This window comes from Cynocephalus volans, chromosome 3 (genome assembly GCF_027409185.1).
Source record: "Cynocephalus volans isolate mCynVol1 chromosome 3, mCynVol1.pri, whole genome shotgun sequence".
Taxonomy (NCBI): domain Eukaryota; kingdom Metazoa; phylum Chordata; class Mammalia; order Dermoptera; family Cynocephalidae; genus Cynocephalus; species Cynocephalus volans.
Window position 1 is genome coordinate 5,364,217 of NC_084462.1, and position 26,976 is coordinate 5,391,192.

The 26,976-nt window shown below is 40.9% G+C and overlaps 2 protein-coding genes across 2 annotated transcripts in view; both read left to right on the forward strand.

Annotated features, from left to right (window-relative positions):
• Nucleotides 1-7,733: 7,733 nt before the first annotated feature.
• Nucleotides 7,734-26,976, forward strand: part of LOC134372924 (zinc finger protein 665-like) — a 40,105-nt gene continuing 20,862 nt past the window's right edge. Inside the window, 2 exon segments of the mRNA XM_063090258.1 lie at nt 7,734-7,892; nt 12,056-12,146. Coding sequence (XP_062946328.1) covers nt 12,075-12,146 — 72 coding nt within the window. The 5' untranslated portion in view covers nt 7,734-7,892; nt 12,056-12,074.
• LOC134371654 (5-azacytidine-induced protein 2-like) lies at nt 23,748-24,397 on the forward strand. Its single transcript, XM_063088510.1, is given in 2 exon segments — nt 23,748-23,988; nt 23,991-24,397. Coding segments are annotated over 2 exon segments (648 nt in total).

Genomic DNA, 26,976 nt, shown 5'->3' on the forward strand with positions numbered 1-26,976 from the left:
CTTGCATATGATAAAATATTATCATACACTTGATTAAATGTGATATATGAAGGGGCCGGCCCATGGGTCACTTGGGAGAGTGTGGTGCTGATAACACCAAAGCCACGGGTTTGGATCCCTATATAGGGATGGCTGGTTCGCTCACTTGGGAGAGCGTGGTGCTGACAACACCAAGCCAAGGGTTAGGATCCCCTTACCGGTCATCTGTATATATATAAAAAAAAAGATATATGATGAACAAATAGAATTTACTCCCTGAATGCAGATAAGATTTAATATTAGAAAATCCACTAATACAGTTCATCCTAGATATATAGATAAAGAGGCAAAATAGGGTGCTCATATTCATAAGTACAAAAAAGTTGGCAATATTCAACAAGAAATAATATTCTATAAAAACAGTAAATTTGGAATTGATGTATCCTCCAAAAATTGACAACCATCTAGGGAACACTACAGAAACTCCCACTAAAGTCAGAAATATCTCTAAGGAGCTTCATGTCTCCTCTATATACAACATCATCTTGAAGGGAATTGCCAAAACATTTTAACAAGAAGGAGTAAAATGTGAGAAAAGAATTGTAGGTTATAGGGTAAAAGTCCATATGCAGATGATATAATTATATCTCTGGAAACACACAAAAAACAGTAGGAAAATCTAACATACAGATGCACACACACACACACACACACACAGAGTAAAATTCAGCAAACTAACTGGATAGAAAAGTCTCTTAGAGGGTTATACTTTTATGTTTACAAAATACAATCAGTTCTAAGTAACAATGGGAGGTGAAGCTAAAGTTACAAAAGCATAAACATAGAATTGAAAATAATATGTGACAGAAAAGGCCACGTAGGTTATAATTACATTCATATGTGTAAGACTGGGCATGACTGACTCCATCTTGAAACCTTACCACTTGTGTCCTTTGTGTGAATCTTGACTTCAAGAGCTATATGGTAACTAGGGGCAAGGTAGTCAGAACATTAGATAGGAACAACTTGCTGATTGTAATAAAGGAGCTTAATGATTAAGTACTGATATGACAAGTGCCAGTCTGCTCACGCACATCACAAGATCGCCACTGTCATGAACATTTAGAGTTAGTAACATCAACTTATTGGGTTTTTTTGTTTTTGTTTTTGTAGTTTGTAACTTCCTTGTAGATTTTTCCATTGCTTTCTTTCTGTGAACCGCCTATATAAACTTGGGGTCCATCAGGAGGCATCTCGGAGAAACCTTGAATATACCGCTAGGTCATTGCCCACCTGACCCATCATCCTGCATATAAGTCACCCTTTAATAAAATTCTTTGCTTTACCTCATGAAATTCCCTACTCTCTTTCTCCATCTCCACATTCCTTCTCAGTATGGTGGGCATTTTACTTGTAGCTCCTCCTCAGGCAAAATGAAATATCCAGAATAGGCAAATCCTTAGAAACAGAAAGCAGATTAGCGGTTGCCAAGTGTTGAGGGGAGGGAGAAACGAGGAGTGACTCTTAACAGATTCAGGGTTTTCTGGGGGGTGATAAAAATGTTTAGTAGATAGTCTCGATAGTTAGACAATAGAGTGAATGTACTAAATGTCACTAATGGTGAATTTTATGTGTATTATACTACAACGAAAAGATGTTTAAAATATTATAGAAATAAAATACCTAGGCACAATATACAGTTATCAATTTTCCTTTAGAGAACTTGCAAAATTGATATGATTTGATGCTGTATATGCCATCAGATTTTATTCTGGAAATAAGTATTTAATTGCAAGTTTCATATAATAACATAAACAAATGAAAATCGTTGGGAAAACCCTGAGAAACACTGTGAAGGATGCTGGCCTACCCTATTTTAAACCCTTTATAACCAAAACAGCATGAGGTCGATGCATGAGTAGAATGACTGATGATGGAATAGAACACTCGGTCATACACTAAAGTGCTTAGAAGCAGTAGTGGTGAAAATATTTCTAATAACTAGTGTTTGGGTTACTGAATATGCTTTAGAACAAACACGCGTTCATTCCTCACATCATACTTTAAGGTAAAAGAAAAATAAAAAACAAATAAATTTGATTGGTAAAACTCAAAGCTTAAATCGTACAAGCAAAGACAACACGGGTAAAAACCTATATACCCTGGAAGAGAAAAAAAATGGGTCTTACCATGGCACAAGCCAAGAAATACTTGTAGTAACGAAGTAAAGATCGATAAATCGGAATACGGAAAAATAGAAATATTGTGCTTGGCAGGAAACACCATAAGCAAAGTGAAAAGGCAAATTCTATGGGGCACATATTTGGCACTTATAAAACAAAGGAGAAGCATTTAATGTGTGTTTGTGTAGAAACAGTGAGTCTTTCAAAACGTTTGAGGTCCTGGGACACAAGCCAAGCATAAGGGGCTCCTGCTGGCCTGAAATGGGAAAATTTTAGGTTTTTAAAAAAAAGTCTACAATGGGTTAAATTACATCAAATCTTTATAAAATCCATGAATTCGTAAAGTTCCTAAAATTCTCTCCTTTGGAGGTCTCTGAAGCACACTTTTATCTTTCTGATAATTGGTAAAGAGGGCTGGCTGGTTAGCTCAGTTGGTTAGAGCATGCTGCTGAAAACAGCAAGGTCCAGGGTCTGATCCCTGCACCAGGCCAGCTGCCAAAATTAAAAACATCAACAACAAAAAAACCCCAGGCATTTATCTTCTCTGAGGTACTGTGAGGTACTGTGATATACTAGTGTAACACAGCATTTTATGGAAAAAGCAAGCTTGTATTAACGAAAGAATCGGAACAAGAGCAAAAGGAAAGTTAAAATTCAAAATTTATCAATTTTCAGTTCCCGATGAAGAAATGGAATTTTTGAGACATTAATCAATAAATGCCAAACCACTAGGAAGCTGGTTGACGGATGGAGCACACTCACATCACCTGTACCCACTGATCAACTTTAGCAGAAGTAAAAGTAGGAAAATAACATGTGTGCATCATAATATGGTGGGAAAGTAGATACACAAACCTACTTCTGAAATATTTCTTCCAAAAATAAACCAAGAAACAATATTAATTTATTCCGTCCTCTAGAAATAACTACCAGCTTATAAGAACACGAATGATTGGATTTCATGTTAATTGAGAACATAAGGAAACAATCTGATCTGGGACCACAAGTTAGCCAAAATCTAACATGGTCAATTCAGAAAAAAATAAAAGTTTGTAAAACAGATAATTGTTATGATGAAAATTGGAGGGAGAACCGTTATACATTAAAACAGACATAATCCACACTGTTATGGACCGAGAATTTATGTCCCCACACAATTTATATGTTGAAACTCTTACACCCAATTCGATGGCATTAGGAGTTGAGGCTCTTGGGAGGTAATTAGGTCATGAACACGGAAACTTCATTAATGGGATTAGTGCATTTATATGACAAGGCACAGAGAGCTTGCTTACTCCTCTCTGTATTCTCTGCCAGTGTGAGGACACAACACGAAGAGGGCCGTCTGCAAGCCAGGGGCCCTCACCAGACACTGGATGTCCCAGCCACTTAATTTTGGACTTATCAGTCTTCAGGGTTGTGAGGGACAAATGTTTGTTGTTCAAGCCACCCAGTTTACGGTAATTTGTATAGAGGCATGGCTGTGGTTTGAATGTGTGTCCTCCCCAAGATTCATGTTACAAAATAATCCCCACTGTGGTGACACTAAGAGGTGGGGCCCTTTGGGAAGTGATTAAGTCTTGAGGGCTTTGTCCTCGTGAATAGATTAGTACTCTTAAAAAAGAAGTTGCAGGGAACCAATGATGGTCTTTTTGCCTTACAGCCATCTGCCATGTGAGGACATGACGACAGGCACCATCTGGGAGCAGAGAGCAGCTGTCACCACACGCCAAACCTGCCAGCACCTTGATCTTGGACTTCCCAGCATCCAGAGTACGAGAAATAAATATCTGTTCTTTATAAGTTGCCCAGTTTCAGGTATTTTCTTATAGCAGCACCAACAGGTGAAGACGCAGCATGAGCTGATGAAGACAACACGTGAGCCAGATGTGCTGTGTGCAGACAAGTTCTGGGGTGTGATGCTGTTTTGTAGTTACACTCAGAAACTGTGAAGAACCTAAGACGTTTCTGCAATTGTAAGCTAGCACGTTAGCCTGCCATAGTCTCTGGATGCTGTGGAGACACAAGTCTCCTCGGTCAGAGACAAATGACTTTTTTTACTCCTGCCACAACAGGCAGCATGAGTTTTATGATGTTGGTTTTCCTTCTGCTCCCACCAACATACCAACATAAGTCACTGCAGAGAGTCCCAGAGGAGGGTGTACCCATGGTGGATTTGCCTCACATCTGAGAGACTCTGAGCTCAGTAAGCACCAATCTATTAAAAGAGACTGGTAGCAAACTTGTCCATACCGTATAAAGAGAAGAAGTAATTAAACTTTATGTTCAAGGTCCCCAAACAAATCATGGGCCAGAGGAGACTGGCACGCAGGGGAAGCCTGCGGCAGCTGGGTAGTTTCTTCTTCTCCTTTAACTCTTTTTTTTTTTTTTTTTCGTGACCGGCGCTCAGCCAGGGAGTGCACCGGTCATTCCTATATAGGATCCGAACCCGCGGCGGGAGCGTCGCGGCGCTGCTAGCGCAGCACGCTACCGAGTGCTCCACAGGCTCAGCCCTCCTTTAACTCTTTGACACAAGCTTAATGCTACTTGCTGCTCCGTATGCCTCTTAGCATCTGGAGAGTGCTGAGGCTTAGCGGCTTCTTCCTTTGGGTCCTGTAAAAAAAAAAAGTGACTCCTTTGTCCTCCTTCCATCTTGTACTGTCTAAAAAGAAATGACTATGTTCAGCCTACATCCGTGAACTTGGGAGTTACATTCCACCACGTAGAGGGTAGACATAGAATGTCTATGTAAGTTATTTGGATTTCTTCTGCAAGGGAGATGGGTGTCTTCTTCCCCAACTATTTGTTTTCAATCATTCATTTATGTCAGAATGTGCCATCTACTATTTTAAACTATCAATTCTTGACATCATCTTCTTCCTTTCACTCTTACCCCATAATAATCATAATAGATCATTCTCAGTCTCTTTGTGTCATCCCATTTCCTTTGCCATACTGTAGACGCGATCTGGGGGTCTCAGAGATAGGGAAGAATTACATTTTGTGTGGAAGAATTGCTCAGGGAAGCAGCAGATCCATGAGACACACACTTTCCTGAGAGTGCCGCATGCCTCACACCTATTTCCTTCTCTTTCCATGTGAACCTCCTCTGACTCCAAGGCCCATGGAAATGAAGAAGCCTCTCCCTAAGTCTCTAACACTATTTTTGGAAAAGATCACTACACAGTTGTTTCTGATAGGCAAGAACCGGGATAAACTGTTTAACTCCCCCAGTGTGCATTGCCATCGGTGCTACAGTTGAAGTGATCATTGCAATTTTGTGGGAGGTGAGGTTTCAGAATCACAAACCTTTATCTCAGGGTCTGGCTATTTCCCTCTCACGCATGTACTAGTGGCCAGGACCATCACAGTGAGTCCACCACTTTGACAGTAGGCAAGAACTGAATGATCATTTTCTGTATTAGTCTAAGAGGCCACCTATAAGCGCACGAGCATATGAGGAATATGGAGAGTTGCGCATATTGGAAAAAGCATTCTTCTTCATAGAAAGAGGCCCAAGACTCCTTGGGATTTAGAAATAATTCCCAGGGCTTGTGCTGAGCTTGTGGAGAGAGACTGGGGTCCTCCAATGTACACCAGTCCCTAATGCCTCAATATAAGTTAATGTCATCTACACTCATAGTGATGTTTGATGTTTTATCCTGGTACTAAAGTAGCCTGATATTTAAGTTACTCTGTAATTATAATTGTGAAATTCATCCACCCTACAAGAATCACAAACACTATCTTCAGGATAAAAATCTTCAGGATAAAAGAAGTGTTAGTATAATACTTTTCATGTGATGACGAATAAAGATAACTAATCAAATAATAATACTGTAGAGAACTGAATGTCTGACAGGAATTGGTACAATGTGCTTTGTTTCCTACAGGGATATGCATGTTATGTGTTTAATGGATACAAACGTGTTCTGTGAATTATGGTGAAACACTTTTTCCCCTTGAAATTAAGCAATAATTATTTCAGATGAGCTCGGGTACATTCAGGGTGTTATGGCTGTAGACAATTATATCAGGAAAAGTTAACACTATGACTGGGTTTCAGAAAAAAGAACTCAGCACTGTGAAGGTTCAGATATATGTAGTATTATTTCTCTCTTAAAAAATATTTTAATATCAACAGAAGTTGATAATGAATGTACTGTTATTTCAATTGATTATCACTTCACAATGGGTGAAATCTTCTGCATGTAGGGATGTGAGAGAAAAATATACTTCAAAGTAAATGTTAACTTACAGATAGTACCATGAAAATACTGCCAGTAGACATGAGGCTATTTAAAATATGATAGTTTTACTTTCTTCAGGGTTCATATGAAAGAGAACAACCTCTCCACGAAATACCCTTAGAAATGTTGCAAAACTCATTATTCTTTAAGTGAAAGTGAATCCAAATGTCTTCAGAAGACTATTTTACAGGCTTTATTATCCACACCTGACAGAACATTCAGAACTAAAAAACAGAATAGACTTAAAACAGATTACAATTTTTAAATAAAAAGTACGTTTTCTAATTACATTCATAATGCCCATAAGGTGAATTTGAAATTACATTATATTTAGAAATTATTAATGTAAGCATATTATGATGTCAACAAAGTTTATCTCCAAGATATTTCAAGTTTGTTAGTCTCGAGTGTGAAACAGAATAAAAAAACTTAAGGAAAAGACCACCATTTATATCTACTTTTAAACAGTTACTGCTTTTTTTAAAGCAAAAGTTAACGACCTAACTTATCACGGCCCTTAGCCCTCGCGCCCCGGGCCTTGACCCTATGCAAGTCTGGACCTGAGCACAGGGTTGACTGTCCCTTTCTGGAGTGAATGGGGACTAGAAATGAAAACGACGTTCTGTTGGGAGTCGGCATGAAGTTGCACATCCACCCAGGCAGAGTTTGCAGTTCACACTTCAGTTTGTACCCCCTCCATAGACAATTCCAGGGCTTGTTTAATCACATTGTTAAATTAAATTGCAGGAACTTGAAGAGCGGGAACTGCATTCAGTCCCTCCACAAGTCGACCCCTCCCACCGAGATCCCAGTTTCCAGACCGCTGAGATGCTGCAGCCTCACTTGCGGGAAAGGCGACCAAGCCGCTGGCAAGAACAGCTTTCAACTTAAACCGTTTTCACCCTGTTAGGAGGAGAAATCAGCTTGATTTCCCACACAGGTGACCAACTCGACCCTAAAGTTTTACCTTAAAACCGCTTGAAACATTCACTTGAGAAAGGCAGGATCCCACGCACCTCCACACGACGCAAAATACACTCGGGCCTTCTCAAACCGCGAAAACCGAGACGCGCTGGGAGGTTCGCGGAACGAAGCGCGGCCCCGCCGCTCCCATCGCGCCCACCCCCTCGCGGTCCCTGCCCGGGTAGAACCCGTCCCCTCGCCCCGCCCCAAGACGGTTGCGCCCCGCCCCTGCCCCGCCCCCCCTCTCGCGGTTCCTCCCAGGCCCGGCCTCTCCCCACGCCACGCCCTCTGCTGGCCACGCCCTCTGCTGGCCACGCCCCGCCGCGGCCCGCCCGCCCCTCGCGGGCTCTGACCAGGCCTGGACTCGCCCTGCACGCGCAGTTTCCTGAATACGCAGAAGCGGATTGCGTGGAGAGACGATCACCCCGCGGCGCGTGAGTTTCCCTTTATCTTCCATACCCAGGGGCTCGGAGTCGCTATAGACCTTGAAATCCCTGCACCGCCCTGTGCACCTCAGGTAAATTTAGACGTCGCTGTGAGAGTCCAGGGGTCGCTTCCCCTTGTGTTAAAATCGCTCTGAGGCTGGTCCTGTCCTTGGTCTTTCTTACTTCGGGCCACGTAGACACCTTTCTCAGGGCTTCCTGTTTACAAGCCTTTACTGACCTCCCTGGCCGCCCCCCGCCATGGATACACGCCCTTCCTGTCCCCCAACCCGGCCCCTGGAGGGCAGCGCAAGCAGCCCCCGTCCAGGAGAGGCCGCGTCCTCTCCCCGGTCCCGGGATGCCGCCGACCCCACCACTGTCCTAATCCGTCCCCCACCCCCATCCCCGTCTTTGTCCTCCTTGGACCGGCCCTTCTGCTCCCCAGGCCTTCTCTTCGCAGTCACCCCTTCTCCTGACCCCGCCTTGTGGGAGGTGACTTGGGCCTGGCTGGTAACATCCAGTGTTGTTCCATCCCAAATTCCACCCCAGTGGAAAACGTGCTCTCTCTTTAAATGTGTGGATTAAGGGGATCAGGAGAAAGGGAGACAGAGCGACTGAGAGGAAGTAGAAAAACGGAGAAAGAGACAAAAAGAATGTGGGAGGCCCATAAACAGATGGCAAAGTAGGGGAGGGGTGAGGGATTTGCAGAGACAGTAAGAATGAAAAAAGCGCGGAAAGTAGCAGAGGGGAGAAAAGCAACCAGAGAAATTCAGAGAAAAGTTGCATCTCCAGAGAGATGAAGGACAGCAAAATAGGGAGAGGGGCCGCAAAGGGCCCTTCAGGCAGAGAGTAGGAGGGGAGGATGAATGATTTGGAGCCATGGCCTACAGAGTGACATGGTGCTGGGACAAGAGAGGGCAGCTGGTGACAAGGGGAACAGAGGGAGAGTCACAGCAGGGAAGCAGCTTTAGGATCTGGACGTGCCGGACAGTGTGGACAAGGGGCCGTGGCAGGGAAAGAGTGAGTGGCAGAGCGTGTGCACACACGCTCACAACACGCTGGGGAGTGGAGGGGCAAGGTGCTTTAAACTAAATGCAGAACATAGATATTTCTCCAATGAGGAGCGACCACTATGTCCTGGGAAGGGAGTTAGAGAAGGGGATGGGGAACACTATTTGGGGGATCACAGCCCTAGTAATGGCAGGGAGACTCAGGAACTGGAGAAAGTTAAAGCTCTGTGCACCCTCACTGGGTGACTCTGTGCTCGGTAGTGGGTAAAGTGGAATGGGGGTGAGCTATGGGGTCACATTTAGAGAAAGGAGTCTGTCCTTCCACCCATCACATACACACTCACACTGTGTATACGCTTCTCCCTTTCCCCATTGTCTTCTCTAGAATGGCAGGGTTGGTGCTTCTTCAGATGGGTGACTTGAGGAAGAGAAGTGGTATGTCTGTTTGTGGCCTTCTTTTATCCCCTCCCTCAAGTCTTCTACCTTCCTATCTAGTGTTCTGTTCAGACACTCACTTCCTGCAATCAGTGTGCACCATCCCGAGACCCAACCAAGTCCCAAGGATTTGGGGCTGTGAATGAATATTTAAGCCAGTGTCATTGCAAAGTGAGAAATCTTAGACCCCAGGAACTTTTCTCCATTGAGGGATCTGAGCAGCCGGGAGGCGTCTTCTCTTTTGGCCACGTTTTGGGTCTTGTATTGGCAAAATGGGTCTGCTCGGCCTCAGGCAGCTATCCTGTAGGTCAGCTCCTTGTGATTTTGGTTGAACTTGCACTTGTGCTTTCACTAGTTGGGCAAGTTTACTGGCCTGGGTGAAGGACCTTTGGCTCTGCACCTCAGGTTCTCCTGATCAGGTTTCTCTCACTCCCAATGGAGACCATTCCAAGGGCAAACAGGACCCTTGTACACATCAGGTCCCCAAAGGGAAGGCCATGCCAGAGAGTGTACTAGTATTACTCTGTGCATTCAGTACGTGTGAAGCCTGTACAATGTGCCAGGCATTTTTTGTCTTCAGCAGTGATTGAAATGTTATGGTAGCAGAATATACTCTCCTGCCTTATCTAGGTTATTTGCAACTGAGAGAGACAAACCCTTTTAGTTACTAATAGTCATAGAAGTCAAATGCCCCAATGCAAAGGACTGATGTAATCCTTCCCCCAGGGGTCCCCACTTCCTTGCTTCTCCCTGGCGTCATCATTTCATCCAGCTCTGCCTACTCTTTTTCTGTCCCCATGTGATTGTGCACCACCGGTCAGCCCCACTCACAGCCCCACTATTGTGTGACATCCTTCCTCCACTGTATCATCAATTTATACCTCAAGGGAATTATTTTTGTCAGTGTATCCTGATGGTAGTATTGTCCTTTAAAACACACACAGACACACACACACCTTACTCTAAACCCTTTGTTTTCCTATCAATCTTCCATCTTTAAAACAAAAAATTTGCTATGAACTACATATATTCGGGTAGTAAGTACCCCTTTTCAATGCTCCGTTTGACAGCGCAGTTCACTAAAATCTTGTTTATACTCTGTCTTCAGTTCCAGCCTCCATTTCTCCCCTGAAGCCATCCAATCAAGTTTTCACATTTAGCATTCCATTGAGTCTTTTTCAGAGTCACCAGTGACTTCCCCATTTCTAAATGCAATATTTTATTTCCTCTTCTCATCTTTCTTTTCTTGTCAGCAGCATGTTGCACAGTTCATCACTCCAACTTCTTTAAACACTTTTTGTCCTGGCTTTTACGACATCTCATTTCAAATTGCATTTGATTTAATTTTCTTGTGGCCACCTTGATCTCTTGTTTCCTCATGTGGTGTCTCCTGAAGTCTGTGTCCCCAGGGTGTGGGAGTGTCCCATGGCTTTGTCCTTGAACTTCTTCCCATTTCTGTCCACACTCACTGCCTTTCCTTGTCATTTTATCTCATGGTTTCAAACAGCACCCCTATGTCTCCATTTCACCTGGAGACCTCTCCCCTGACCTCTAGAATCCCATGTCCAGTTGTGTCCTCACCTGTCTGCTGGGATGTCTAATAGGCATCTCCACCTTCATATGTCCAAAAGTGACTTCTTGAGCTCTCCCAAACATGTCCCCCACTGTGGTCCTCTACATTTCAGTTAAGGGGGACCCTCTGGTTCTCAGGCTGAGCCGCATATCTCTGCATATATTTAAAATATAGAATATATTGCATTATTTGTGTTTTAATGTATAAGACAGAGAAAAAGTTAATACGTCTACTTAAAATTGGTGAGGTTATACATTACTTCCAAAATTCTTTTCAGGAGTGGGAGAGAAAGGTTTGAAGGCCTCAGTCCTACGTGATGTGCTTCCTGCAGTTCCTCTGATCTCATCTGCTTGTGTCCTCGCTCACTCTGCTCCAGCCATGCAGGGTCTCTGTCCTTTTCCTAAAGTCAAGGTTGTTCCTGCTTCAGGGCCTACCCTGGGGCTGTCTCTCTGCCTAGAACTCTCTGCCTAGAACTCAGCTGCAGGTGGCAAACACCCTTCCTTCCCTGTATCTTTGTTCTGATATCACCTTCTCAGTGGATATTTCTGAGGGGCACTCCTACCCAAATTAAAAATTCCAGCCTCACCCCAACCTCTGCCCATATTGCTCTGCATGTTTTGTTCTGCTCCTTTGCCTTCCACTGTCTGGATACTGGTGACAGCAAGGACCCAAAGAGAGAGCAGAGACAAAAGGTGGTAGGTGTGCTGGGTCTGCCCTAGTGAGTGGTGCTCAACCCTGGCTTCTGAGTGCTGAGACGTTTTGCAGATACATCTCTTGTGTTCCCTCACCAGAGATTTTCGTTCACATAGGTCGAGGCTTAGCCTCAACAATATTTACCTTGCCCTGGTGGATCTAATCTCTGTCCAACATAACACCAAGGCTCTTTGTCCCCCATTTCTGAGGGCAGAAGTCAGCTTGTGATCCACAGAGGGATGAAGGGGCTTTACTGTTCATGGGTTGGGTCAGGGCTTGAAGGGGAGCTCAGTCCAGTCCAACTCCCCACGGCTGCAGTGTGGGGGAGGGGTTGCTTCACCAGGAGCGGTGTGAGTTCTGAAGAAAGTGGTCGAAAACTCACTTTTTGTCCTTCCTGCAGGAGTTTATTGTCGCTGCATACCTCCTGGTATAGTAGACAGCAGAGGACTGTTTTTCACATTGTGAGGTCTTTCTTGTGTGTGTGGTTGTGGCACAGGACGGGGGTGTGTTGTATCTAAACATTAAACAACATATTTTCAACATTCAGGATTGACTTGTAAAGACTCATGGTACCTGAGGAAGAAGCCTGGAAGAGGAGAAAGAGTAAAGAAGAGGAATCAGCAATGGCTTTTACTCAGGTAAAGTGATATTTTTGGTTGATTTTTCTGTGTCCTTTCTTTCTGAAATGTGGGTGTTAGAGTTGCTAATCTTCTGTGACTCTGAATTTCCTGCCTGACATATTTGCTCTCACTCACACATGCCTTCCCTCAGTCCCTCTCATCTCCGCTGAAATTGCATCTCACTGTGACCCAGCATCATGAACTTGTGAAGGAGCTCCCATGGGCATGGCCCTGGGAAGGGCATCACTTCCAGAACAGCTGTGGGCCCCATGGTGTCACTGCTGCAGGGATTGTTTAGGGCCCACGTCTGGATGCAGTGTCAGCTCTCAGTAAAACAGGATTAGAGGAGCTGCGTCAGGATGTCATGTATTAATGTGTGCAGATACCTGCTAAGTTCTGGAAAAGGAGGTCAGAAAGGGGAAATCTTTTCTGCTTAATTTCTTTTTTAAAAAAAAATTTTTTTTTCTTCAATTTTATTTTATTTTATTTTGTTAATATACAATGTGGTTGATTATTGTGGCCAATTACCAAAACCTCCCTCCCTCCTCCCTGTCTCCCCTCCCTTCCAACAATGTCCTTTCTGTTTGCTTCTTGTATCAACTTCAAGAAATTGTAATTGTTGTGTCTTCTTCCCTCCCCCCCGCCCTCTGGTTTTTTTGTGTATTTATTTATTTATTTATAGCTCCCACAAATAAGTGAGAACATGGGATATTTCTCTTTCTGTGCCTGACTTGTTTCACTTAATATAATTCTCTCTAGGTCCATCCATGTCGTTGCAAATGGCAGTATTTCATTCTTTTTTATAGCAGAGTAGTATTCCATTGTGTAGATGTACCACATTTTCCATAGGGGAAATCTGATGATGGACATTTCAGCTGGTTCCAACTCTTAGCTATTGTAAAGAGTGCTGCGATGAATATTGGGGAACAGGTATAGCTTCGACTTGATGATTTCCATTCCTCTGGGTATATTCCCAGCAGTGGGATACCTGGGTCATAAGGTAGATCTATGTACAGTTGTTTCGGGAACCTCCATATCATTTTCCATAGAGGCTGCACCATTTTGAAGTCCCACCAACAATGTATGAGAGTTCCTTTTTCTCTGCAACCTTGCCAGCATTTATTGTTCAGAGTCTTTTGGATTTTAGCCATCCTAACTGGGGTGAGATGGTATCTCAGTGTAGTATAGATTTGCATTTCCCGAACGCTGAGTGATGTTGAGCATTTTTTCATATGTCTCTTGGCCATTCGTATATCTTCCTTTGAGAAATGCCTATTTAGCTCTTTTGCCCATTTTTTAATTGGGTTGCTTGTTTTTTTCTTGTAAAGTTGTTTGAGTTCCTTATATATTCTGGATATTAATCCTTTGTCAGATGTATATTTCGCAAATATTTTCTCCCACTCTGTTGGTTGTCTTTTAACTGTGTTAATTGTTTCTTTTCCTGTGCAGAAGCTTTTTAGTTTGATATAATCCCATTTGTTTATTTTTCCTTTGGTTGCCCATGCTTTTGGGGTCATATTCATGAAGTCTTTGTCCAGTCCTACTTCCTGAAGTGTTTCTCCTATGTTTTCTTTAAGAAGTGTTATTGTTTCAGGGTCTATATTTAATTCTTTAATCCATTTTGAGTTGACTTTACTATATGGTGAAAGGTATGGGTCTAGTTTCATTCTCCTGCATATTGATATCCAGTTATCCCAGCACCATTTGCTGAAGAGGCAGTCTCTTCCCCAGTGTATAGGCTTAGTGCCTTTGTCAAAGATCAGATGGCTGTAGGTGTGTGGGTTGATTTCTGGATTCTCTATTGTATTCCATTGATCAGTGTGTCTGTTTTTATGCCAGTACCATACTGTTTTGGTTATTATAGCTTTTAGTATAGTTTAAAGTCAGGTAGTGTTATGCCTCCAGCTTTATTGTTTTTTGCTCAGCATTGCTTTGGCTGTGCGTGGTCTTTTATTATTCCAAATAAATGTCTGGATAGTTCTTTCCATTTCTTAGAAAATGTAATTGGAATTGTGATGGGGATTGCATTGAATTTGTATATCACTTTGGGTAGTATGGACATTTTCACTATGTTGATTCTTCCAATCCAAGAGCATGGGATAGCTTTCCATCTTCTTGTATCCTCTCTAATTTCTCTCAGCAGTGGTTTGTAGTTCTCATTATAGAGATTTTTCACATCCTTGGTTAACTCAGTTCCTAAGTATTTTAGTTTTGGTGGCTATTGTAAATGGGCAAGTTTTCTTGATTTCTCTTTCTGCATGTTCACTATTGGAGAATAGAAATGCTACTGATTTTTGTGTATTGATTTTGTATCCTGCTGCTCTGCTGAAATCTTTTATCAACTCCAAGACTTTTTTTGTAGAGGCTTTAGGCTGTTTGATATATAGGATTCTGTCATCTGCAAACAGGGACAGTTTGACTTCATCTTTTCCAATCTGGATGCTCTTTATTTCCTTCTCTTCTCTGATTGCTCTGGCTAGTACTTCCTACACTATGTTGATTGACTAAGAGTGGTGAGAGTGGGCATCCTTGTCTAGTTCCTGTTCTTTAAGGAAAAGCTTTCAGCTTTTCCCCGTTCAGGATGATATTGGCAGTGGGTTTATCATATACGTCATTAATTATGTTGAGATACTTTCCATCTATACCTAACTTATGGAGGGTCTTTGTCATGAATAAATGTTGAATTTTATCAAATGCTTTCTCAGCATCTATAAGATGGTCCTTGTGTTTGATTTCATATTATGGTGTATCACATTTATTGATTTGCATATGTTGAACCAACCTTGCATCCCTGGGATGAATCCCACTTGATCGTGGTGAATAATTTTACGTATGTGTTGCTGTATTCTGTTAGCTAGTATCTTAGTGAGGATTTTTGCATCTTTATTCATCAAGGATATTGGCCTGTAGTTTTCTTTTTAGGTGTGTCTTTACCTTCTTTTGGTATCTGGATGATGTTTGCTTCATAGAATGAGTTTGGGAGATTTACATCTGTTTCAATCTTTTGGAATAGTCTGTAAAGAATCGGTGTCAATTCCTCTTTGAATGTTTGGTAAAATTCTGCTGTGGATCCATCTGGTCCTGGGCTTTTCTTTGTTGGGAGCCTTCTGATAACAGCTTCAATCTCCTTTATTGTTATTGGTCTGTTCAGATTTTCTGCATCTTCTTGGCTCAGTTTTGGAGCTTGTGTGTGTCCAGAAATTTATTCATTTCCTCCAGAATTTCAAATTTGGTGGCATATAGTTGTTTATAGTAGTCTCGAATGACTCCTTGTATTTCAGAGGTATCAGTGGTAATATTACCTTTTTCATTTCTCATTTGTGTTATTTGGATCTTCTCTCTTCTTTTTTTAGTTAGCCATGCTAATGTTTTGTCAGTTTTATTTATCTTTTCAAAAAACCAACTTTTTGATTCGTTGATCTTTTGTATTGTTTTCTGGGTTTCAATTTCATTAAGTTCTGCTCTGATCTTAATGTGTTTTTTCCATCTGCTATCTTTGGGTTTGGATTGTTCTTGCTGTTCTAATTCTTTAAGATGAAGTGTTAGGTTGTTCACTTGCCATCTTTCCATTCTTCTGAACTAAGCATTTAGTGCGATAAATTTCCCCCTTGGTACTGCTTTTGCAGTATCCCACAAGTTTGGGTATGATGTATCATTATTTTCACTAGTTTCAATAAATTTTTTGATTTCCTGTGTGATTTCTTCTTCTTGGACCCATATGTCATTAAGTAGAATGCTGTTTAATTTACATGTGTTTGTATAGTTTCCAGAATTTCGTTTATTGATTTTTAGTTTTAATCCATTGTGACCTGAAAAAATACATGGGATAATTCCAATTTTTTAAAATTTGTTGAGACTTGATTTGTGACCTAATATGTGATCTATCCTGGAGAATGATCCATGTGCTGATGAGAAGAATGAATATTCTGAGGTTGTTGGATGGAATGTTCTGTAGATATCTGCCAAGTCCAATTGGTCTAGAGTATTGTTTAGATCTTGTGTTTGTCTGCTGATTCTTAGCCTAGATGATCTGTCCAATATTGACAGTGGGGTGTTCAGGTCCCCTGCTATTATGATATTAGTGTCTATTTCCTTCTTTAGTTCTAAAAGAGTTTGTTTTATAAATCTGGCTGCTCTGAAATTGGGTGCATATATATTTATGATTGCTATGTCTTCTTGATGGATCAATCCTTTTATCATTATGTAGTGTCCCTCATTATCTCTTTTTATGGTTTTTAGTTTAAAGTCTATTTTATCAGATATAAGAACAGCTACTCCAGCTCGTTTTTCATTTCTGTTTGCATGCTAAATCTTTTTCTATGCTTTCACTCTTACTCTATGTGAGTCTTTATGCATGAGGTGGGTCTCTTGAAGGCAGCATATAGTTGGGTCCTCCTTTTTAATCCAGTCAGCCAGTCTGTGTCTTTGGATTGGGGAATTTAAGCCTTTAACATTAAGAGTTGTTATTGAAAGGTGTTGATTTATTCCTATCATTTTATTGGTTGTTTGGTTGTCTTAGGTGTCTTTTGTTCCTTTCTTTCTGATTTACTGTTTGTTTTCTGTATTTGTTGGTTTCCTGGGTTGTAGATAGCCTTTTTGTTTGTTTGTTTTCTCTTCATGAATGCCATTTTTATTATACTAGTGGGTTTTGATGACAGTGGTAGTTATTTTTCAGATAGCAAACCCAGTACTCCCTTGAGAATTTCTTGTAACAGTTGTCATGTGGTAGTGAACTCCCGCAGTTTTTGTTTGTCTGAGAAATATACTATTTTCCCTTCATTTCGGAAGGATAGCCTTGCGGGGTAGAGTATTTTTGGTTGGCAATCTTTGTCTTTTAGTATTTTGAATATATCATCCCATTCCTTTCTGGCTTTTAGGGTTTGTGATGAAAAGTCTGATGTTAGTCTGATTGGAGCTCCCTTATAGGTGATTTGATGCTTTTGTCTTGCAGCTTTTAAGATTCTCTCTTTTTTTTGCCCGTTTGACTATAACGTGTCTTGGAGAAGACCTTTTGGGTTGAATATGTTTGGGGATCTTCCAGCTTCCTGAATCTGAAGATCTGTGTCTTTTCCAATAACTGGGAAGTTTTCTGCCACTATTTTGTTGAATATGTTTTCAATGCAGTCTCCTTTTTTCTCCCCTTCTGGAATACCCATGACTCGGATATTTGAGCGCTTAAGGTTGTCTGATATCTCTCTCAGATTTTCTTCAATGCCTTTAATTCTTTTTTCTTTTTTTTTTTTCCTGCCCATGTTATTTCACACAGCCCATCTTCAAGGTCAGAAGTTCTCTCTTCTACTTCTGCAAGCCTGCTGGTTAAACTCTCTGTTGTGTTTTTTATTTCGTTGAATGAATTCTTCAGTTCAGCAAACTCTGCTACATTCTTTTTCAGGGCATTCATTTCCTTGTACATTTCTTCTTTCAGGTCCTGTATACTTTTCCTGGTTTCATCATGTTGTCTAGCTGAGTTTTCTTGTATCTCATTCAGTTTCCTTAGAATTATCACTGGAAATTCCTTGTCAGACATTTCAAGGGCTTCTTGTTCTATAGGATCTACATCTTGAGAGTTATTACCCTTTTGTGGTGTACTTTCTTGATTTTTCATATATCTGGTATCTTTCCTTTGTTGTTTAGTCATTGTGGTAGGGGGTTTCACAGTCCAAAGTTTTGACACTATTGTCTGGCTAGGATGTTGCTGGGGTTGCCGGTTTGGTATGGCTACCTCAGTGTCTGCTCAGTTGGCCACTAGTGCCTTGCGTATGTGGTTACCTCAGGTCTTGGGTCTCTCCAGGGAGCCACCTCTCTGGTCAGCATGCACTCAACCGGGCTGCTGGGTCGCACGGCAGCACCGTAGGGTGTGTGGTCTCTGCCGAGTTTCTGCCTCCCCTGCTGGACGTCTCCCTGCTCTGTGCGCACTGGTCCGGGCTGCTGGATCACACGGTGGCGGCACCGCAGGGCGTGCGGTCTCTGCGGATCTTCCACCTGCCCTGCTGGATTACTCCCTGCTCCGTGTGTGCTGGCACGTTTTGTGCTTTGTTTCATACTACATATGTAGCTAAATCATTCTGTCACTGTATTTCTGATTCCAAAATCTTAATGGTTAGGAATAAAATGTAAAGTGCAGACACAGATCTCAGTGATAGAGGGTGTTTTATTTATCATAATTTAAAAAATGTGGAATCAGTGTAAGTATCTAACTGCAAGACATTCTGTAAACCATTCTCAACACATTTAACCAATGCAGATTGTGGTGTTCCTGCAGAGACTTTGCAACAGGTGTTTTGGTAAAAATGGTTATAACTTTGCTGAGACATAGGGGCAGAACGTCTTACAAAGAGGATGGAACCATATTCTGGTTCTACCAGTCGTTAAGTATATATTCTTTATTTTAAACATTATGACATATATGTTTGTTTTTTGGTAAAACTGCAGCAAACATGCAACTTAGGCATTACAGAAAGCATCATTTATCCTGTCAATCATCCACCATTCCTCACGTCTCAGTGGGGAGCAACTGTTATTAGTTCTGTCTGTGACAGGAGACCGGGCAAGTCTTGTACAAATGTATTTGCACATCTACTTAGGAGGTTTTAGAAAAAACGGTTCAGCGAGTGATTTTTTGTGATATTTTATCCTTGAAGTTGTGATAATTTACGTTTTCATGGATAGCTGGCTCTTTTTTAAAAAAATACTTACTTGTACACATTTGTAGGGTATTTTGTGTTTTTTCAATACATGCATATATCACACACTGGTTCAGGTAGATAGTGTAGTTTTGTACCCGTTAATCTACCAGTTTTCTTCCCACTGCCCCTCTCTTCTCCTGGCCTCTGGTAACCATTATTCTACTCTGTACTTCTATGAGAACCCCCTTTTTTTTTTCTTATTACATGTATGAATGTTATGTACTTTTTGTCTTCCTGTGCTTGATTTACTTAATTTAACATGCTAGTTTCCAGTTCTATACATGTTTCTGCGAACGATAGGATATCTTTTTTTTTTTTTTTTAATAGCTGAACAGTATTCCAGTGTGTATTTATACCATAGTTTTAAAAGCTGTTCACCTGTTGATGGGCATTTAGGTTGATTCCATCTCTTGGCAATTGTGAATAGTGCTGCAATGAACATGAGAGTGCAGGTGTCTGTTTGGTATATTGATTTTATTTCCTTTGGGTATATAGGCAGTAGTGGGAGAGCTGGGTCAAAGGTAAATCTATTTTTAGTTATCTGAGGAACCTCCATACTGTTTTTCACAATGGCTATACCAATTTATATTCCCAGGAACAGTGTAGGAGAGTTCCATTTTTTCTGCATCCACGCCAGCATTTTTTACTTTTTGTCTTGTTGATAATAGCCATTCTACCTGGAGTGAGATATCTCATTGTAGTTTTAATTTGCATTTCCCTGATGATTAGTGATGTTGAGTTATTTTCCATATGTCTGTTGGCAATTTGTATGTGTTCTTTTGAGAAATGTCTGTTCATGTCCTTCGTGCAGTTTTTAATTGGGTTATTTGTTTATATACCTTTGAGTTGTTTGACTTCTTTACATATTCTGGATATTAGGCCCTTGTGTGATGTGTAGTTTGCAAACACTTTTTCCCATTTTGTAGGTCATTTCTTTTCTTTTTCCTTTTTTGCAGATGACTGGTATCAATATCGATCCCTGGACCTTGGCATTATCAGCACCACACACTAACCAACTAAGCTAACTGGTCAACCCCTGTAGGTTGTCTCTTCATTTTGTTGATAGTGTCCCTTGTTGTGCAGAAGCTTTTTAGTTTGGTATATTCCCATTTGTATGTTTTCCCTTTGGTTGCCTGTGCCTTTGTAGTCTTGCTCAAGAAAGTGCTGCCCACTCCCATTTCATGTAGCATCTCACTTATTTTTTCTTCTGGTACTTTCATAGTTTTATGTCTTAATCTTATTTCTTTAATCCATTTTGAGTTGATTTTTGTGTATGTTGAGAGATAGAGGTCTAGTTTCAATCTTCTGCATGTGGATATCCCATTTTCACAGCACCAGTTGTGGAAGAGGCTTTGTGGGGAGACATTTTATTACTATTTCTCATTACTCAATCTCATTACTCATTGATCTATTTAGATTTTCTAGTTCTTCATGTTTTGACCTTTGTCAATTATGTGTGTCCAAGAAGTTATCCATTTCTTCTAGGTTTCCAGTTCATTTGCATATAATTGTTCAAAGTAGTCTTCTATGATCTTTTCTTTTTCTGTGGTATCAGTTGTAATGTCACCTTTTTAATTTCTGATTTTATTTATTTGAGTCTTCTTTCTCATTTTCTTTGTTAGTCTAGCTAAAGGTATATCAATTTTGCTTATCGTTTCGAAAAACCAACTCTTCATTTCATCAATATTTTAAATTTTTTTTAAATCTCTAACTCATTTATTTCTGCTCTAACCTTTGTTATTTCTCTCCTTCTACTGATTTTGGGTTTGGTTTGTTCTTGTTTTTCTGGTTCCTTTAGGTATAACGTTAGGTTATTGAAACTCTTTCTTCTTTTTAGAGGTAGGCATTTATTGCTGTAAATGTCCCTCTTAGAACTGCTTTTGCTGTGTCCTACAGTTTCTAGTATGTTGTGTTTTCATTTTCATTTCAAATTCAGTGGAATCTTCTGATGTTGTCTGTGTACATTTTCATTGTCTCCAGGAGTTTTTAAATTTGCCTTTTGATTTCTTCTTTGACCCATTTGTTGTTTAGGAGAATGTTGTTTAATTTCTATGTATTTTTATGGTTTCTAGTGTTCCTTTTGTTGTTGATTTCTAGTTTTATTCCATTGTGGTTTGACAAGGTAGTTGATATGATATCAATTTTAAAAAAACTTGTTTAGACATGTTTTGTGACCTAACATATGGTCTCTTCTAGAGAATGTTCCATGTGCTGCTGAGAAGAATGCACGTTGTGCAAGTGTTGGATGAAATGTTCTACAAATGTTCATTAGATCTAATCATCCTAGAGTGGAGATTAATTCTGATGTTTCCTGGTTAATTTTCTTTCTGGATGATCTGTCCTTTGCTGAAAGTGGGGTGTTAAAGTCTCCAACTATTATTGTGTTTGAGTCTATGTTTCCCACTAAGTCTAATAGTAATTGCTTTATATAAATGGATGCTCTCGTGTTGGGTGTGTATGTGTTTAGAATTGTTTTATCCTCTTGTTGAATTGATCCCTTTATTATGATGTAATGACCTTCCTCATTTGTTTTTTTTAACTTTCCTTGTTTGAAAATCTATTGTATCTGATATAAGTATAACTATTCTTGCTCTGTTTTTGGTTTCTGCTTGCATGAAATACCTTTTTTCATCCATTCACTTTCAGTTGATGTGTGTCCTTACAGGTGAAGTGAGTTTCTTATAGGCAGCATATTGTTGGTACTTGTTTTGTGATGCATTCAGCCACTCTATCTGTACTAACTGGGACATTTAATTCATTTACATTTAGAGTTACAATTGATATATAGGGACTTGTTCCTGCCTTATTGTTACTTTGTTGTGTTACTTTTTTCTGGTTTTACTGTCTTCCTTTGTGGTTACATGGTTTTCTCTGGCAGTATATTTTGGTTTCTTGCTATTTATTTTTAGGATGTCTCTTATACATTTTTGTATCACGGTTACAATGAGGCCTACCAAACACATGTTATAGTTATAACAGATTATTTTAGATTAATAACAAGTTAACTTTGACGTCTAAGAAAAAAGAAAAGCAAAGCCACCTCTATGCTTTGGTATCATTTCATCTCACTGTTTCAAGTTACATCTTTTACTATTGCCTATCTCTTAAACAGTTGTTATATTTGTTATTGTTTTGTTAATTGTGCCCTTCAGTCTTCATACTTAGTATATAAGTGATTTATTTACTGTCCTTACAACAGTGGGATATTCTGAGGTTGTCTTTGTACTTCCCTTAGTTTACTAATGAGTCATGTACCTTCAGATGTTTTCTTCGTACTCTTTAGGGCTGTCTTTCAGATTGTTGTACTCCCTGTAGATTTCTTGTAAGACATGTCTAGTTTTGATGAATTCCCTTTACTTCTGTTTTTCTGGGAAAGACTTTCTTTCTCCTTCATATTTGAAGCTTACTTTTGCTAGATATGGAATTCTTGGCTTACCATGTTTTTTCTTCAGCACTTTGAATATATCATCCCATTCTCTTCTGGTGTGTAGGGTTTCTACTCATAAATTCTCTAAGAAGCATATTGGGGTTCCACTGAATATTATGCGTTCTTTTCTCTTGCTGCTTTTAATATTCTCTCTTTGTCTTTGGTTTTTAATAAATTGATTATGATGTGTGTGTGTTGAGGTGTTCCTCCTTGGATTGAATTTGACTGGTGATCTCTGAGCTTCCTGTACCTGGATACTGTCATTTTTCTCTACACTTGGGAAATTTTCAGTCATTATTTTCTTGGATATGCTTTCCAGGTCTCTTCCTTTTTTTTCTCCTTTGAGTAAGCTGATTATGCGTAGGTTATTTCTCTGAGGGAATCCCATATTTTCTGTATTTCTGTTTATTTTTTCTTGTTCTTTTTTCTTTTTGCAACTCTGAATAGAGAATTTCATCTTCAAGGTCAGTGACTGTTTCCTCTATTTGATCAGGTCTGCTGTTGGAGCTTTCTATTGAGTTTTTCAGTTCAGATCATGTATTCTCTATTTCTAGAATTACTCTTTTCTTTTAGTTGATTCTATTCCTTTGTCAAGTTTCTTGTTCTGCATCTGTATTGTTTCCAGATATCATTTTATTTTCTATCTATATTTTCTTTTGACTCCCTAAACATCCTCAAGAGGGTTATTCTCAATTCTCAGTCAGACATTTCATAAATGTACTGTGCTTCTGGGTCCATTGCTGCTTTGTTTCCTTTGCTTGTGTTGTATTTCTCTGTTCTTTCTCAATCTTATATCTTTGTGTTGATTTCTGGGAATTTGAGGAAACTGCTTCCTGTTACTGGTTTTGCAGGTGTTCTTTGCTTTTGTTACACCTTTACTGGTTAATATCAGAGCTTTGTCTCTTGTCTGTGGCTTTTTCTGTTCTGTGGTAGATTATTAGCTACCACCAGCATTTAAACTCTGCACTGGAACAATTTTGCTGTTTTATGGTAATTCCCAAACTGCGGGAACTTCCTATGTGGACCAAAACTTGAATTCCATGCTTGGGCTAAGTTGCTGCTTTGCTGCTGATTTTCAGTCTGGGGAAATTTTTGTATGGATCAGATTTTAATTGTTGGCTATGAAGGTTAATTGTAGAGTAGAAGGTTAACTTGATTAGATTAAGGAATACTGAAAAACCTGGTAAAGCTATCTTTTTAGGTGTGTCCATGAGGGTGTTTCCTGAAGAGATTAGCATGAGAGCCTGAGTGGACTAGGTGAGAAAGATCCACCCTCGATATGGGTGGAAACCATCCAATCCACTGGGGGCAGCCAAAGCAAAAGAAATGGGAATCCCTCTGTGGTGCACCCATAGCGGCTACCTTTGCTGTAGAAGCAGCAGTGTCTTTGAGATGCCTGTAGTGACCTCTAGTGACCTGGTTTGTTTTCAGTCTGTTACCAAACATTGGGGAATTGAAACTTGGTGGCTGTGGGGGCAGGCCTATGTAGCCTGGCATCAGGCTGTCATGGATGGACTGGTTGAAGAAGATATCTGCATTTTAAATCGTGAAAAAGCCCATAAGAGAGATACAGTGCCTCTAGTCTCAATATATTCAGGAAGTGAGTCTGTTGCTTCACATTTTGTCCTTGTCACTGCTCATGAAGTCATCAAAAAAAGATTTAAGGATTCAGAAAAAGAGAACTCCTTAAAGAAAAGAATGAGATTTTTGGAAGAAAAGCTTATAGGAGCTCAATTAGATGAAGAAACTGTTCTGTGGGATGAGAACAAGTAAATAAGGCCTATCATGCATATCATGAGGTTTGCATTGATAGAGATAATTTGAAGAGAAAATTAGATAAAATGAATAAAGACAACTCTGGATCTTTGAAATTATTGAATGAACACCTACAATCTAAAGAAGTAGAACTCCCCCAGCTAAAGACAGAAATGGAAACTCAGCAGGTGATGAAGAATTTAAATCCACCTTCATCAAGCTGGGAGATGGAAAAGTTGAGCTTTGATTTAGAACAAGAACTGGAACTGAAGGGGAAAGAATGTAGAGATCTCAAAGTAGAGCTGCAAAAAGCCAAACAAACAAATCCATCTCAGGAAGACAATCTGAAGAGCAGAGATCTCCAAAGACTAAGCATTTTATGTGATCATGAAATTTTTTGAGTTATGACACACACTTTTGAAATATGGAATAAAACAATAGAACAAGCAGCATGCATAATTGGAATGACATACTTAGCAGCTGGTAGAACCCCCACATTGGTTCTCTGACCTGTGGACTGAGGATCTTGCTACTATCAAGAGCTTGAAAGAGGCAGGGGTGGTAATTCCCACTATATCCCCATCCATCTCTCCTATTTGGCCCATGAAGAAGAGAGATGAATCCTAGAAAATGACAGTGGATTATCATAGGCTTAACTGAGTGATGACTTTGATTGCAGCTGCTGTACCAGATATGATTAAACTGCTTGAACAAAACACATCTCTAGGTATCTAGCACACAGCTATTAATCTGGCAAGTGCGTTTTTCTCCATTCCTGTCCATAAGGCCACTAGAAGCAGTTTGTTTTCAGCTGACAAGGCCAGCAATACACCTTCACTGTACTACCTCAGGTGTGTATAAACACTCCAGTCCTGTGTCACTATTTAGTTCGCAGGGATCTTGATCACCTTTCCTTTCCATCAGATATTACACTGGTCCATTACATTGATGACATCATGCTGATTGGGCATAGTGAGTCTGAAGTAGATGCTACTCTGGACTTACAGATAAGACATTTACGTGTCAGAAGATGGGAAATAAATCTGACTAAAATTCAGGTGCCTTCTACCTAGTTAAATTTCTAGGGGTTCAGTGGTGTTGGGGCATGTCGAGATATCCTTTCTAAGGTGAAGGATAACTTGGTGTATCTGGCTCCTGGTACAACCAAGAAAGAGGCCCAGTGCCTAGTGGGCCTATTTGAATTTTGGAGGCAACACATTTCTCATTTGGGTGTGTTACTCTGGCCCATCTACCAAGTGACCCAAAAGGCTGCTGGTTTTGAGGGGGGTCCAGAACAGAAGGCTCTACAACAGGTTAAGGCTGCTGTGCAAGGTGCTCTGCCCCTTGGGCCATATGACACAGCAGAACCAGTGGTCCTTGAGGTATCAGTGGCAGATAGGCATACTTTTTGGAGCCTATGGCAGGCCCCTATGGGTTAATTACAGTCAAGACCATTAGGATTTTAGAGCAAGACCCTGCCATCATCTGCAGGTAACTTTTAAGAACACCTCTTGGCCTGCTACTGGGCCTTAGTAGAAACCGAACACTTGACTGTTGGTCCCCAGATTACCTTGTGACCTGAGCTGCCCATCATGAACTGAATGTTATCTGACCCAGCAAGCCATAAGTTTGAGCATGTACAGTAGCAGCTCAGCCATCAAATAGAAATGGTATATATGTGATTGTGCCAAGCAGGTCCTGAAGTCACAAGTAAGTTATATGAAGAAGTGGCCCAAATGGCCATGGTTCTTGCTTCTGCTACTCTGCCTTCTCTCCCCCAGCCTGAACCTGTGGCCTCACGGGGAGTTCCCTATGATCAGTTGGCAAAGGAAGAGAAGGTTAGTGTCTGGTTTACAGATGGTTCTGCAGGATATGCAGACACCACCTGAAAGTGGACAGCTGCAGCACTGCAGACACTTTTTTGGACATCCCTGAAGGACAGTGGTGAAGGGAATTCTCAAGGGGTTAATTCTAGGTGTCAACTTCATTAGATTAAGGAATGCCAAGAAACCTAGTTTCATTTTGGGTGTGTCCATGAGGGTGTTTTCAGAAGAGATTAGCATGAAAGCCCAAGTGGCCTGGGTAGGAAAGATCTTCCCTCAATGTGGGTGGGAACCATCCAATCCACTGGGGGCCTGGAGAGAGCAAAATACAGAAAAAAGGGGAATATCTCTATGCATTTGGGGCTGGGATAAAATCTGCTCTCCATCTGTGGACATCATAGCTTGAGACTCTTCAGCTTTTGGGTTCCAGGACTTATATCAAGGGTGCCATTGGCTTCCCTGGTTTTGAGGCCTTCAGACTTGGACTGAGCCATGCTACTGGCATCCAGTTTGCAGATGGCCTGTCATGGGACTTTTCTTCACAGTCATGTGAGTTAATTCCCCTAATAAATCCTCTCTCATATATTTATAACATATCCTATTGATTCTGTCTCTCTGGAGAACTCTGAGTAAAACTTTTGCCTTTTAGCCACTTCTGGATCTTGTGAGGTCACCACTGACACTTCTAGGCTGTGTGGAAATTCCAGTCTGGAACTGAGTAGTCTTTCCCACAAACTGCACCACCTGCAGTTCTGTCGCCCTTACTGGCCTCCACTGAGTGGCACCAGTGCTGATTGGAAGGCAGATGAGCTGTTTGCACCACTCCCCAGTGTTCCCCTGTTGGGTCAGCCTCCCATGCTCGCACACTCCAAATGTTTCCTGTGGGGCAGGCCATCCATACACGAGTCCCTCATGATGACTCACCAACCTCTGGGTGACTCCTTCCAGTCGACAGCTTCTTGCTCCTATGTGGGTCCAGGGGAACCTTGCCAGTTGGAATGGTGCACTCTAAAGCACTCTTCTCCCTTGAAGACTCCAAGTAGCTTCTCATAAAGGGCACTGCTGCATCTTTGCTGTCTCCTGGTAGCTGCTCCATGTGATGCTGCTGCTGTTGCTGCTTCCTGCCTCACATTACAGTAGCCTGGAAGCAGTAGAGG